Raw genomic sequence first — 14,742 nt, 5'->3', positions numbered from 1 at the left:
CCACAGTGAACACATGCATTCACACAGATATACGAAGTAAACAGTAACTTGAATGTAAAAATAAAAAACCATCCTAAAACAGACAAACAAAACAGTTGGTCCAGAAGTGAAATCCAAACATCCAAAAAAAAGAGGGGGGGGGGGCGGAGGCGGGGTTTACAGGGAAAAATATAGGTCAAGAAATCCAATGGGTTCTTGAAAGCTATGGATCATAAATTAAAACCAGGTTGAGAAAGAGAGATGGGAAGAATGATTCCTATATAAAACATACACTTACATTTGGGGAAAACAAGTTGAAACTCAAAAGTGCAGAAGAGATTTTTATAATGGAAACCGTGGTATAATGAATTTAGCCTAGAGTACTGTTACAAGGACAGCCGTCATTCAAAAGTTTTCCTATCCAAGTAGATCCGTGAGCTGGTCGACTAGGAGATACAGATGATCTACATGCAGATACACTAAGACAAGGTTGGGGTAAAAGCCAAGAGCATTTTGAGATATATGACAGTAGCACTCTTTGACAGTAAGTTTTAACTGGCTGAAATAAGGAAATGGCTTACTGTGCCATAGCCCTAATTATACTACCTATTTATCAGCCTACTACTGCTGCTGATCTGAGTCTCTCAAAGAGATCATTAGCCAGAGTTGGTTACACTTAAAGCCAGGAAATGCTGGAACCCAGGAGATAATCACAATTCCTATTGGAATCAAGTAAATTAAGCAGTAGAAATGGTCTGGCTATAAAAGCCGAGATGCTGAAATACCACGAGTGTCGTTTTGAGGTCTGCAGCTCGCCCTTATAATTTAAGAACTCAGGACTCTTCCCAGCACTTTCCAAGGCAGCAGAGGACAGAAAGCTCGGTGGGGTTTGTCAGGTCCCGTCAGAATGGCCAGGAATACCTAAAATCCCTCAACGACTTATTTACATCTACCGTAAGAGGGATTCGCTTCCTATACTCGCTTGACATGAATTTAACATTACCCAGGTCGTACCCAAGAGTGCTACAATTTAAGAGATTCCTTTAAAATGACTGTATCACACCCTTTCCTACCCTTCTGCACCCTTTCCTGCGGGCACGGTTTGTTCTGACGAGAAAGAAGGGAGGCAAACGGAGGGAAAAAAGGCATTTAAAATTTTAAAAGCTAAAAGAAAGAATCACCATGCGTTCTGTAACGCAGAAAGAAAAGCAAACCAACACAACAGAGCGTGCTACGGATTGGAGGCTTGTTTCAGTGGTGACTAGAGAAACGGGTTTTAAAAAAAAAAGGTTAAAAAAAATATAGGAATGTTTCCCCACCCCAGCCTGATAACGGCGAAGCAACGGCTTCTAGGATATGTTTGAGACAGTTGGATATGTAGAGGAACAAAGAAAGAGAGGTGGGGCTGGGTTGCACTTAAGAGGGCTTTCACTGCCAGGATAACTGATGAAACAAGGTCACTGTTTTTTCAGTTGCCCCGAAATAAGAAATTGGAGAAACGATGACATTCGAAAGACAAGGCTGAAAAACAGGTGTTTAAGTGAGCTGCCTTTTTTCTTTTTTTCCGCACACAAAATTCTTTGGGATTGGAAATAAATTCCGAAACTAGAGGGAAATCAGTACACAGTGTGCCTTCAGCTCAGGACAAGCAATGAAAGAAATCTGCAACCTCCCTCCGAGCCCCCGCTTCAGAGAGACCCTGTTCCAAAGAGACCTCAAATGGCAAGCACACTGTGTACAAAAATAGAATAGCCAGGATGAAGAGAAGGGCAAAAAAGCAGTATGAAAAAACCCCTCCCCAAAAAATAGATGTACACCAGTTCTATTTTATATTAGTGTATCATACAATTTCAGACACACAGTCTCGCTTTGCCAGCGGAGAACGCTCAAGTCCACGGAGCCAGGGAACGCTGCTATGTTTTCCGGACAGCGCCGTCGCGAGACAAGGGGAAGTCTTGTGGCTTTAATTGACCTCCAGCCTCTTTGCGACTCCCCTGCAGCAGAGTCTCCTCTTGGCAAGGCTTTGCGCTGCCATCTGGTAAAGGGGAGGCCCGAAGAACCTGTTTTCCGGGAGCATGTGGCACTTCCTTCAATGGAGACATCCTCCAGGTGTCCCCCGAGGCCTCCGGTATCTTACGGCTGCCCAAGCTGGGCTCCTTCCTCGCGGGTGCCAGACACTCTGGCTCCCAAGACCTTGCCGGCTTGGTGGGCTGCGTGCAGTGCCTGCACGTTCGAGGAAGGCTGTCCGTGGCAGGTTGGGCTTTCTCTTGACACGGGCTCCCCTGGAGGGTTTCCTGCCGCCTCTGTTTTGGCTCTTTCTCCCCCTTACAAGACAGGTCCACGTGGGAAATCTCCTTTCTCTTCTCCAGCTCCCTTGTACCAGAAAGGCTGAGCTTTACTGGACCCAACACACTTTGAGCTACAGGAATCAACTGAGACACTAGCAGAGCTCTTTCGCCGGTACTTGGGATGTGGGGACTCGAAGGTGCAGCACTTGCTGAACTACTTGGACTCATTGTACTCGTTGCCAGTGGGTTCTTGCTTTTCAGAGCGCTCTCTGCGTGGGATGAGCTTTGCTGCTTTTCAGCGCTGGGACTTTTGCGGGTGGGTTCACTGATATTTTCCAGGGGCTGAAGCCTGTTGCTTTGTTCTACAGGGTGAAGTTCCTGCTTAGGACTTTTCTCTTTGCAGTTCATTTGGCTGAGTGAGAGAGGACAGGTTATACCCGTTGTGCAACAAGGAGAAAGTGCTAATGAAGGTTTCGAATCCTGCTTTTTTGGAGTTGCTCCTGTCAGAAGAGACTCCTTCAGGCCGTCACTACCGCAGAAGGCACCTGAAGAGGTGCCTTGTTCCAACTGAAGGAGTTTTGCAGATGGGCACGTGGTATATTCTGCGCGATCTGGACCTTTCTGAACACTCACAGTTTTCCCAGAGTCTTTGATTCCCTCATAAGAGGCGTCTCCTTGGCTGCCAGGCTCAAGAGCTTTGCTGTCTGCCAACTCATACTCTTTTGCTGTTGCTCCTGGCAATGGCAGTGGCTTCTCAGTGCTGCTAGGCTTTCCTGGAGAAGTTCCTGAGAGACTCTCAGGTGGTGACTGGTGACTGCTCTGCAGCATCTCCGAGGCTGCCGGGGGCTGCCGACCGGTTACGTTCTGCGAGTCCTCTGCACCTTTTGGATCCTCGGGCAGAAAAGCATCATCTTCAATACTATCTTTGCTTTCCAATTTAGAAGGAAACTTATCATCATTAAAAGAATCAGAGCCCTGATTTTCACTGCCGGGAGGCCTATCCAATCTTCTCCCATCTTGGCTATCCTCCGAACCATCATCAGTTTCATCCTCGGAAGAATCGACTTCCCTAATGGCCTCCTGCTTTTGAAGAGACTCTCTTCTCTCCACCCTGTCTTGTCGAATAGCACCCAGCTTCCTGGAAGTTGGCTTCTGCAACATGCCTTTCTCTGCGAGCCCCACTTTCCCTCCTGTTGTTTCATTCATCGATTCCTGTAAACTCTGGAGGCTAGGATCTCGCTGCAGCATCTCCTTCTTAAATTCAGAGTGGGAGATATCCAAGCTGTGCTTGCGAGAGGAAGCCAGCTTCTTTTCAGAGGAGGACAGGGAAGCAGCCAGCTTCTCAGCAGACTGGACTCTCTTCAGGAGAGGAGATCGGGGGGGCTCAGCACTTTTGGGTCTGGAAATCTGCCTCACCAATGGTGGGGAGGAGTGTAGCTTTACAGGAAAGGACTGAATAATACTGGAGCTGCCAACTGAATGCCCAGGCAAAGGAGAAGGAGAGCGCTGGGGCGATGTGGACTGTGGGGTCGGTGATGGAGTGTGAGCCAGTGGCGAGAGGGGGATATTTCCTGCTGATTTACGCCTTGGTGATCTGTACTGTCGCTGAAGCTTCGGTGCTAGCCCATGCAGAGAACTAGGCCGGATGTGCCCGGAGCTGGCTGGAGAGTTGGGGACACTGGAGCTAGGAGAACTGCTCTGGGAAGAATTTGCACCAACTTCAAAAAAAACAAAGAGGAAAAGAAAATTAATACAATATTTTATTATTAAGCAAATTAATGCAAATACTCTTTCTTGTACAGGGGTTTGTCCAATTACCATAAGAGCCCATTGCAAAGAGACTACAAAATGCAATGTACTTTGGTTTCCAGTAGAGTTAGTGTACTGGTTAGTGTATTGTCTGGGACGATGTAGTTGGAGCTGGTCCTGCTTGGAGCAGGGGGCTGGATTAGGTGTGACCTCCTGAGATCCCTTCACCCCTTGTTTTCTATGATTCTACATTCATATACTCAGTACCAGAAAAATCAGTGTAGTGTGCAGAAACTCCATGAAAAAGCATTTGCTGCTGTTCGAGCATTATGTACGTAAAACCACATTTCTTTGTTCTTATTTTTAGGATGCAAGTTTCTTAATCCTGTACCTGATGAAATTTTCAAGACTGACTTTTCCCCCAATATTTTGATTCTTTTGCTGTGATGTATTATGGAAAAGAGTCAAAATACTTCGGAAATCAATTGTATCTTACAACACAAACTTGCATCGAACATGCACAGAGAGCATGGTGTAGTTCATTATTTGCTCTTCATTGCATAATGAACACAGATTGAAATTAAACTTTCATCTGCCCACAAGAAAATAAAAGTACACAGCACCCGCTGCTTTCAAGTGCAAATAAACTAACTCACTATTCTGTTTGTTGCTTTAAGAATGAGGCCATAAAAAAAAAAAAATCAAGCTGGTCCATTGCTTTGTTACCTGAATGAACAGACTCTGGAGTAGATCTGTAGCTCTGCGTGGGTGACCGAGGAGACAGGTTATGAGTCGGAGAACCAGGAACACTTTCTCCGGAAGACAGGGAGCGGTTGAGTGAAGATAAACTGCGGCTGGTGTGCAGCAGCGAAGCCTGCTTCGTGATCTTCCTGAACAATGAACTCTTCTTCTTGCTGCAAAAAGGGACTGGAAGTTACTCATTTATAAAACCACATGAATTACTCACATTCAGAAGTCTCTTGCACGTGCTCAATTTAGCATGCACCAACACAAGACCTTAGTGCATAGAAAGTGCTTTGACAAAGCCCAGCTGGATAACACTGATCTTCACAGGAAGAATCTAACTCACCTTTCCTGCCCTTCTTTGGTTTTGCTCTTCTTGTTCCTACGCGCCATTTTGGATTTATAGCTGGCCTTTCGAGCTGGCCCAACTTTGATGGATGTGTTCTCAAAGGGGGTGGTAGAGATAGACACCTTGTTCCCGCTCTGATGAATACATAAAAGCAGAATTGCTGCTTAGACAGTGGCAGTGCTAGGGGCTAAGTGACTGGGCTACTGGTCTATCACTGGCTTCCCTGCTTTCTTCCCTGTCCCTCTTTGCATCTCCATCTGGCCTTTAATAACAGGTGCACAGACAGACCCCTTTAGGGCCTTGGTTTCCCAAGCTGACTGCTTAAACTACAAGGAACATGGAGAGTGAGGTGTCTGAAGGCCTGAAGTTAAGCCTCACACACTACCCAGATATGGTGAGAGGAGCCGAACGAATGCTAGTCACGACAACCTGAGAGTCAGCGGCTTTATCTTTCACCTAGTATTTCCGGCATGGCAGCATTCATCGACGCGGTCCTGTTCCCATCACTTGGGCAGCCTGGCCCCCTTAACGCACCTAACAAAATACCTCACTTCCTTGTGCTCCAACCCAACACCTCTGTGAAAGAGTTGGATCTTATTTCAATAAATGTACCCAGCTCAGAGGAGGTTATCAAATAAGAAGGCATTTACCTGAGTAATCTGAACAACAATTATAAAGCCTACTTTAAATATTGATGATAATAATCCTTGATAAAATGGCATGGAGAGCCACTGATGTTAACAGCCTAAAGCAAAATAAAAGTAATTGGGAGCATTTGAGGGGACTTGTTTCTTCAAATGATACAAAGGGATTGTTAAAATCACAACGTGTTAATCTGCTGACTGCTTCCAAATACCCCAGTAACAAACAGGCACCTCTCTTGCAGCTGCAGAATATCGCTGATAGGCTCCTTTCTCCACAGATATTAAATGAATATCGGTTTAAAGTGCAAGCAGACAATTCTGGAGATTTAAGGGAAGACTGACAGTTTATCTGGGAACTGAGTTACAGTGACTACACAAGAAGCAAGATCTGTTTGGCACTATTTTGTACTGGGTGAGCTAGATAACTGGGGGAGATGCAATAGAAATGTTGGGTCAGACCCCCGCTTGCATTCAAAACGACCACCTGCCAGTCCATTCCTAAACATGTTGGATATTAGCTATTAGCTGATTCCTGGACTGCCCCATTCAGGCATGTTCAGGCCTACCTTCAGGATCAGCTCCACCACTTCCGTATGCACTAGGCCATTGACAGGCTCCCCGTTGACGTGAGTTATCAGATCACCTTCCCGCAGACCTGCTTCACTGGCCGGGCCTCCTTCTTCCACATGCTGTTAATCAGAGGGAAACATTTTACTTGACAATGTGCAGGAACAGTTGACTGGATCAGACTCAGAGTCTGCCTAGTCCAGTATTTCACCTGACAGGGGCCGCATGGTTACGTGCTGTGGGGTAATCTGCTTCCATATCCTGTCTCATCCTTCTCTCCAACCATTCAGAACCGGATTAAACCCCAAAGCACAGGTGTAATGCTGCCTCCCCATACCTTTACTGCCATTAAATACAACAGCTTTGGACATCCCTGATTCACGTATCAAAACATGCCGGGCTGACGAGTCCTTTGCCCTCTGGAACGAGTAAGCACATATTTTGGAAACTGGCTAACGAGTCCTGTAACTTTACTCAGCTTTCTGGAAAGCAAGCTCCTGTGCAGTAAGACTGCTCGTCATGTCCATGTGATCCTCAGGACCAGCTCTGCTTCCACCTCCCGTGCTTTACTAAGCCAGGGTGTCCTATACCCCGCTCACATTGCTACCAGACATCCTGACCTTGGAAAGAAAGGCCTGCAACCTTTCAAAGGAGCAAGGACACAGCTGGGTGAGGAGTCACTGATGCTTGCACTTACTGCAGCAGAGAAAGGAGCAGGCTCTCTCTGGGTTCGAAAGGGTTGCAGAGCCAGAAACTTAAGAAACAGATTTTTTTTCAAGGACAAACAGAGGGGAGGCAAAGGAAAGACTCAGTTCCAGATGACTTTTCTACAAAATGATTAGCGTCAAAGAATGGCTACCAGGTACAAAGCCTAAAACTCTTAATGAGGTCTCCAACATGCAGAGATGTGAGGAAATTAATAAACGGCCTTTCGCTCCTTTCTCTCCTTGAACTGGAGAAGGAGTGCAATTTAAATCCTAAACACTGCTTCAAGGGAAATGTTTCCAGCTACGTCGTGCACACTGCCAAGGAACACACGGGTTGGGGAGGGGGATACACAGGCAGTTAATATCCTCTGCCATAATACACAGATAACTGGAATGCCAAATCCCAGGGCAATCGATAGAAGGGCAATAATACTTAATGGCTTGTAATCAAGTATGAGTGGCTGCCTTGAAAATCCCAGTGGACTGAGCTAATTTGAAGCAGATGATCATTGGTAACAGCTCAGGATGAATGATCTTTAATTGACCCTCCTGTGACAACCCCAATAGGGGGCAAGAGGACACACACACACACACACTTAACATATATGCTTAGTGTAGGATGCTGATTCACATCACTGGGGGAAGGCAAAGCAAAAAGCCATAATGGTTTCGTGAATGGCTGTGCCAGATACTTGTTCCATTTGGGTCTGAATCAGGACAGGGGATAAATGCCATCAAGGGACAATCTTTGTTTGAAAAGCAGAGACATACCCAGACCATGTGGTGCACAGTGTAGACGTCGCTGTCTCCCATGTAGACGCGAATAGCGCGCAGCGTGAAGCCGTATTTTTTCCCAGCCCGATGGATGATGATTGGTGGCTTCGGGTTTGCGATGGCAGGAGAAAAGTCTCGGCTTGGTGAAGAGTCCCTCGAAGACGGGTTTGAGGACAGAGAATGAGGTGACATTGGACTGGCCAATGGGGAACAAGAGTGGTGATCTACAGCGATGATACAAAACGGGTGCAAATTAGAAAGCCTGATCTTCCACGGGAGATATAAGTCTTGTTAAAATATTAATGGGGAAGCCTATTTGCCTGCTGTTTTTATAAAGCTACTGGGCACTGGCTTTAAAAATGTCTTCAGTAGCAAATATAACAGGGCTCATTTCCTGCAGTCTTTATTAATTAATAAATTGTTTGAAAAGGTCAAAATCAGTCATGTTTCAAAAATGGCGAGTCCTCGCTGAAGCGTACTTAGTATAGCAGCGTTGTTTGTCATCTAGAATAATGGCTAAGGCAGTGTTTCCATTATGAAAACCTATTTTCACAGATTTATGTTTCAGTCGTAAATATTAGCTCCAGGCTTACAATCCTGAAAAAGTGCAGTTTCAGGCTACGAAATGTTTCTTTTAATTTTTGTTTACAGGGGCCTGACAGTTTCTAGATGAGAAAATGCAGGGGGGCAGATAAATAGCAAACATGGCGTGGGTTTCTCCCTCACATTGATGCAACTCAAAACCAACTTGGACATAAAAGAATGAGATTGGGAAAGAGAGTGGATTATAACTAAAATAAAGCAACTTTAGTGCTGTTTTAAGTTTAGTTGGAGCAAAATATTGAACTGTAAAAAACAGCTACTGTAAGAGCATGACGCTATGTGGGAACAGTGTTACAAATAGCCCAAAATCACCTGCACAGCCAAAGTGACCCTCGCTTACGAAGGTGGGATTTAACTGGCCATTTGCTTCGAAACCACTACTAGCATTACTGATGAGAACAATACACTTGGGCTGAAGTATTCAGAGTGACTATACTTTAACTGATGAAATAATCTGTACTGCAAACGTATATGAATAAGGATGACATGAAAACAAAACTCATGCATCCAACTGAGAGATCAGCCCCCCAGGTAAAATAATACCCCATCGTAAGAGTTTTAAAGGCACTTATGAAATGTAAGAATTGGGTTATTAAGTATCCCTTGAATGTATTTACTGACATATTTACCCGGCAGAAGAGAGCAGTTCTGAAGCATCCTCTGCTGGGTAATTAACTATGCATTTCAGAGAAGTTTGTGAGGGAGTCCATAGCAACCAGCCCTCAAACCACAGGAAATTAAATGTAAATCATTACAATGGTGCCAAACTAATTTCATACCTGTCTCCAGAGCTCTCATTGAGACAGGAAAGCATATTCTGCTGGGCAGGCAACCTGGCTCTGAAGGCCTCCCTGTAAATTCTTGGGATGTGCTATTCTTCAAGTTGGCAGGAACAGAAAAGGTCCTGAAACCTACAGCAAGACCTAGACTCTCTGCATCAGGGACGAGAAGGCACAAAGCTAGAATTGTTCCTAGGGAAAGAAACTTCCACTGAGACCTTTGCTGCACTGGATCATTCAGAAAAAAAGCCGCTGTCTGGCACCAAAACTTACAAAAATACAGGTGTTACTGTTCACTACATCTCTAAAGTTGCCTAGACCTTCTGCATTTAGCTCTCCTCCTCCTGAACACGGTTAGTACCTGTGCTGCTGCCTCCTAAATACATCAGATATGGATGATTTCAACAGATGGTTCAGGAAACCACATGTGACTAAGCTGCAGCAGCAGTGAATGTGTTAAGCTTGTTTCACCTGTGATTTGGACACATCCCCTCCCTGCATCATTGTCTGGAGATATACTAAAGCCCCGGGAACCCGTTTAAAACAAACCTGCAAGCAGAGAGGGTAAGGCATGGCTGTCCTTGACAGGAGCCGACGTCAAATCATGAACATATCTCCACTTTCACCAATGGTGCGTTCACTCTCTAAATCATCAGCATGGGTTCACCAAGGGCAAGTCATGCCTGACCAACCTGACTGCCTGCTATGACAAGGTAACCAGCTCTGTGGATGCAGAGAGACCCGTGGACGTGATATACCTTGATTTTACCACGGCTTTTGATACCGTCTCCCACAACATTCTCGCAGGCAAGGTAAGGAACTGTGGGCTGGACAAATGGACTGTAAGGTGGATGGAAAACTGGCTGGACCATCAGGTTCAGAGGGTAGTAATCAACGGCCCAATGTCTAGTTGGCAGCCGGTATCAAGTGCAGTGCCCCAGGGGTCAGTCCTGGGGCCAGTTTTGTTCAATACCTTTAACAACCTGGAAGATGGCACAGAGCGCATCCTCAGCAAGTCTGCAGATGGCACCAAGCTGGGGGTAGTAGTAGACATGCTGGAGAGCAGGGCAAAGATTCAGAAAGACCTCAACAAATTGGGAGATTGGGCCAAAAGAAATCTCATGATGTTCAACAAGGACAAGTGCAAAATCCTGCACTTCAGAGAGGACAGTCCCTTGCACCGGTGCAAGCTGGGGGTGACTGGCTGGGCAGCAGCTCTACAGACAAGGGCCTGGGGAGACAGGGGACAAGAAGCTGGATACAAGCCAGCAGTGTTCCCGTGGTGCCAAGAAGGCTACCGGCATCCCAAGCTGCATTGGTAGGAGCATTGCCAGCAGATTGAGGGCAGAGCTATTCCCCTCTATTTAGCACTGGGGAGGCCACATCTGGAGTCCTGTGGCCAGCTGTGGGCCCCCACTACAGAAAGGATGTGAACACATTGGAGAGAGTCCAGCGGAGGGCAACAAAAATGATTCGGGGCTGGCGGACATGACTGGTGAGGAGAGGAAACCAGGCTAGTTTGGAGAAGAGAAGACTGAAAGGGGATTTAATAGCACCCTTCAACTACCTGAAGGGAGGTTTAAAAGAGGATGGAGCTGGCCTGTTCTCAGTCGGGGCAGATGACAGAACAAGGAGCAATGGGCTCAAGTTGTACCAAGGGAACTTTACTCACTAGGAGGGTGGTGAAGCACTGGAACAGGTTCCCCAGAGAGGACTCTCCATCCTCGGAGGTTTCCAAGACCCCGGTAGACAAAGCCTTGGTGGGATGATGTAGCTGGGGCTGGTCCTGCTTGGAGCAGGGGGCCGGACTGGATGTGACCTCCTGAGGTCCCTGCCCACCCTCATTTTCTATGATTCTCCATGGAAGTGATACATAGTTGAGGGTGTTTCAGAAAGTAACAGCAATTTTGAAATATAAAACCGCTGCGGGTGCAACGATCGGTCACATCACGTCTCTGTGGAGTCATCAACGATGGGTGCGCTTGCCAATGCCACCATCCATGTTCCCTGCTGCATGTAGTTTCCCAGTCACTGACACTTGTTACTTCCTGAAACACCCTCATACGCTGATCACAGGAGTCTCCATCACGATGCCCCTCTGGGACAGGATCCTTATGGACAGGCGCCCAGGCCTGCATGACTTCCATTTAATGCATTTTTGTGTTTAGTGCTTAACCTGAGATTTAGTTCTTACCAGAAGGAATCAGGAGGGAGAGGGCTGTAGCTGATGCTGATTTAATCACTTTGTTGACAGGTTTGGAGGTACGTTTCTCCCCTGATTCACCTGAGAGCAGCCGATGCCGCGCCCGCCGTACTGCCAAGTCGCTGATGGCTTTTGGAGTGGTGAAATCCGGGCCCTCATTGCTGTTGCCACGAGAGTGCTGATCAGAGGTATCTGCAGTGCTCCCAGCTACAGTTGAAATTAAAACAGATTAGAACCGCGGGGAATTCCTGAGAGCCGATCCCCCTACAGGCAAAAGACATGAAATCAAAGCCATGTTTACATGTGGTCCAACAGTACATTTTCCAAAGAAGGAACCCTAGGGCATGAATTCTTATTTACAGAAACTCGAATCCGCTGGTGGTGCTCTGAACGCAGAGCACTGGCAGCTTCTCTTTTGCTGGAAAGCCTGTTAATGAAACCAGGTTGCTGCAGTGAAAAAGCCAGGTGAAGCCAAACGCTACAGTAGTGTTGTGAAAAGCGAGCGAGTCATTTAGACAAACAACAAGGGGAGGTTTGAGGAAAGGACTCTAATTATTTTATTACCAGCAAGGGCTGTCTGCCTTGAAGGTTCTAATCTGTCTGGAACAACCGCACCAGGTTTCATACTCATTACGGACTAAAAGCTACACTAAAAGAACGCTAAGGTTGTCAAGTCAAGTGCTCGGAAGTTAGGAATTGCCAGAAGAAAGGCTAACTGCACAGGCTTAATTTGCACATGCATCTTGATGGCGGTCTTTAATTATCTGATCCCATGGTACTTTTCTTCCATAGCAACTCTGCCTCATTAAGTACGCAGACCGGACTGTGTTCACCTCAGCAGCAGTAATTCACTGTCTGGCGTGCGGGGCCCATGCCTTATGCGCAGCACAGGTTTCTAACTCTGCTTTGAAAACAAGAACCAGTACTCTGCTCGGGGGCTTTTCTGGGGCTCTTCCCTGTAGCATAAACACATTTGTTTTCGCAACAGGTCTAGGAGACTACGGCTATTACTACCTCCGCTTTAGAGATGGGGAACCAGGGCACAGAAATCAAGGTCAAAAGCATTGGCTGATTTAGGTTGCCCTATCTGAGCTGCGTAGGAGCAGGTTGTTCAATTCACTTCCTACTATACATGATCAAAGCATTGTTTCCACTGACTTGCAGCTACAGCTGTAAGTTCAACATTTTGGTAAATCAGATTCCCAGGCAGGAAATAAGGAAGATGCATTAAGCAGCCATGTGTGAAAAGGTTGGTTTATGCATTACGTGAGTGCCTCAACCCCAGCGGCTTTTACGACCCACTCCTCCACTGCCACATCCTGCTCTTTCACTCTGTGCATTTGAAGCCAGCAGCAACCTCCTCCACACTCCCCTGGGCCCAGAAATGGTGGTTGCCAAAAGGGAAAAAAACAGGATCCCAGCTTGCAGAATCCCGGAACTGCCATCACAGGCGAAGGCGAAGGCTTCCTCAGCCCCATGCACACTACTGAGTATGGCTGGAAGCTGGCTACAGAAAGGCATGAACCATGGCTTTTCCAAAGGCCAAATTTTGGTGAACCTTTGCAGGGAAAGCAAAAGATACATCGCCATCCCAACAACAATTGTCTCATCAAAATTTGGCTCTGTCCCAGGGATGGGGACACTATAGCTTTTCAGAAACAGGTCACTGGAATTGCTTTTTAACTGAGAAAGATACTGCAAGAAAAATTTCAGTCTGAACAGTCAGAGTTTGGTAAAATTATATCCACGTTGTACTTTTGGTGGAAACCTGGTGGAATAACCTGGTAGAAACCAGGTTAATTTGCTAACCTGACAATTCCAAAAAGGGACTCGGCTGGGGGTTAAAAAAAGCAAGTTTCCCAAAGTTCAGACTCTCCAGGTGCTGTAAAGAAGTAGACAATGGCATAGAGATTTGTTCATTAGCAGGCACTGTTTCCAAATGTGTTACCCCATAAACTGCGCTGCAGTGCAGCTAAAATGTACGGACTAAATGAGACTTCTCTCGGGCAACTGCCCCCCCCACAGCTGCGCACCTGTCAGTGTTGAGCTGCTGTTGCTGCTAACAGCTGATGAGAGCGTTGTTGTCGGTCCAGCGTCCCCATCCAGCTGCAGCTCCTGCTCCACGGGTTGCTCGGGGATTGGCAGCGGGTGCCCCTCACGGGACTGGACTGTAGACAGCAACATTGCATCTGACTGTTGCTTTTTGGAGGCACTTCCATCTTCCTCGGCCGAGATGGCAAATCGGGGCATGTCGAGAAGTCCTGAGCAGCGCCGACGAACCGTAAGAGGTGGACTGGAGTCGCTTTCTGTGTGTGAAGACTCGGACACAGACAGGCGCTTACGCAGTCTGAGTGAGAAACCAAGAGCAAGTTGTGATAATTAATAACTCCAAAGCGCAAGCATTTGTTACTGGTACAGAAAACAATGGGCAAGCCTTCAAAACCTCTGAGTCAAGCAGACCTCTTCCGGGTACATACTGGGGGCTTTGTTACAACAAGGGTCATTTGCAAAAGAAAACCTGTGCTATTTTCCTGGAAGAAAGGAACAAAACCAGACAAAAAGTACTGCAAATTGTGATACAGACCCTTCTCTAACACAAAACAGGCCTTCCCAAAAAGGAAACTAAATTGAAGAGCAGAGTCCCCTTCCCTTATTTAAGTTAGAACGTCACAAGACACTTCTGAATGGTACAAAAATTCTACGCGCTGAATTTCAGCTATTAGCCTACCGCTTTTGATTGCACACCTGAGAGTATTTTTCTCCTATGAAGAGTTTATAATGTAATGTTAGGTCAGGAGGAACAGTCAGAGTTACCTAATATGTAACTGGGGAAAAAAGGTTTTACTAAACTCACATTTCAGGAGATCCAATCACCCAGCTGCGGTCCCGACTTTTCAGGCCACTGAGACTGTCTAGTCGGTCGTCTTTTTCCTCGCTCAGGCTCCGCTTAGTAGGAGGTGGAGTTTTCCTCTCCTCGTGGATGGAAAGACGTTCCATGCTGCTATACACCTGCATGTGGCAAAAGCACGCAAGAGCTGGCTGTGTGTGGCATGTAGAAAAAACATCCTGCAAGCCCTTTCTCATCAGAGGGAATTCCTCTCTCGGGATGGTGAGCTGAAAACCTGAACTCAGCGCTGTTCTGTGGTTAACTAATGTAGGAGCCAACATAGATATGGCACATTCAGCCGGTATTTCCTGGGGAGGAGAGAAGGGAAGTGGGAAGATTCAGAGCTGTCAGATGTGGGCTCCAGGAGTAACACCAGTCAGCTGTGCTCTGAAAGCGGGGCAATATGGAGCGCCGATGCTACTCGCTGTCTGAGCGTTATTGGAAAAGCAGCACTTCTAAAAACCGAGGG

The 14,742-nt window shown here is 46.6% G+C and overlaps 1 protein-coding gene across 1 annotated transcript in view; it reads right to left on the bottom strand.

Annotated features, from left to right (window-relative positions):
- Positions 1 to 1,501: 1,501 nt before the first annotated feature.
- Positions 1,502 to 14,742, bottom strand: part of MAST2 (microtubule associated serine/threonine kinase 2) — a 207,754-nt gene continuing 194,513 nt past the window's right edge. The window contains exons 21-29 of the mRNA XM_019531350.1: positions 14,241 to 14,395; positions 13,420 to 13,733; positions 11,378 to 11,593; positions 9,184 to 9,375; positions 7,799 to 8,025; positions 6,320 to 6,442; positions 5,107 to 5,243; positions 4,743 to 4,930; positions 1,502 to 3,985 (exon numbers count right to left, since the gene is read on the bottom strand). Coding sequence (XP_019386895.1) covers positions 1,893 to 3,985; positions 4,743 to 4,930; positions 5,107 to 5,243; positions 6,320 to 6,442; positions 7,799 to 8,025; positions 9,184 to 9,375; positions 11,378 to 11,593; positions 13,420 to 13,733; positions 14,241 to 14,395 — 3,645 coding nt within the window. The 3' untranslated portion in view covers positions 1,502 to 1,892. The remainder of the gene's footprint in view (positions 3,986 to 4,742; positions 4,931 to 5,106; positions 5,244 to 6,319; positions 6,443 to 7,798; positions 8,026 to 9,183; positions 9,376 to 11,377; positions 11,594 to 13,419; positions 13,734 to 14,240; positions 14,396 to 14,742) is intronic.

This window comes from Crocodylus porosus, unplaced genomic scaffold (genome assembly GCF_001723895.1).
Source record: "Crocodylus porosus isolate Cpor-Errol unplaced genomic scaffold, CroPor_comp1, whole genome shotgun sequence".
Lineage (NCBI taxonomy): Eukaryota > Metazoa > Chordata > Crocodylia > Crocodylidae > Crocodylus > Crocodylus porosus.
This window is presented reverse-complemented; position numbering and strand designations above follow the sequence as displayed.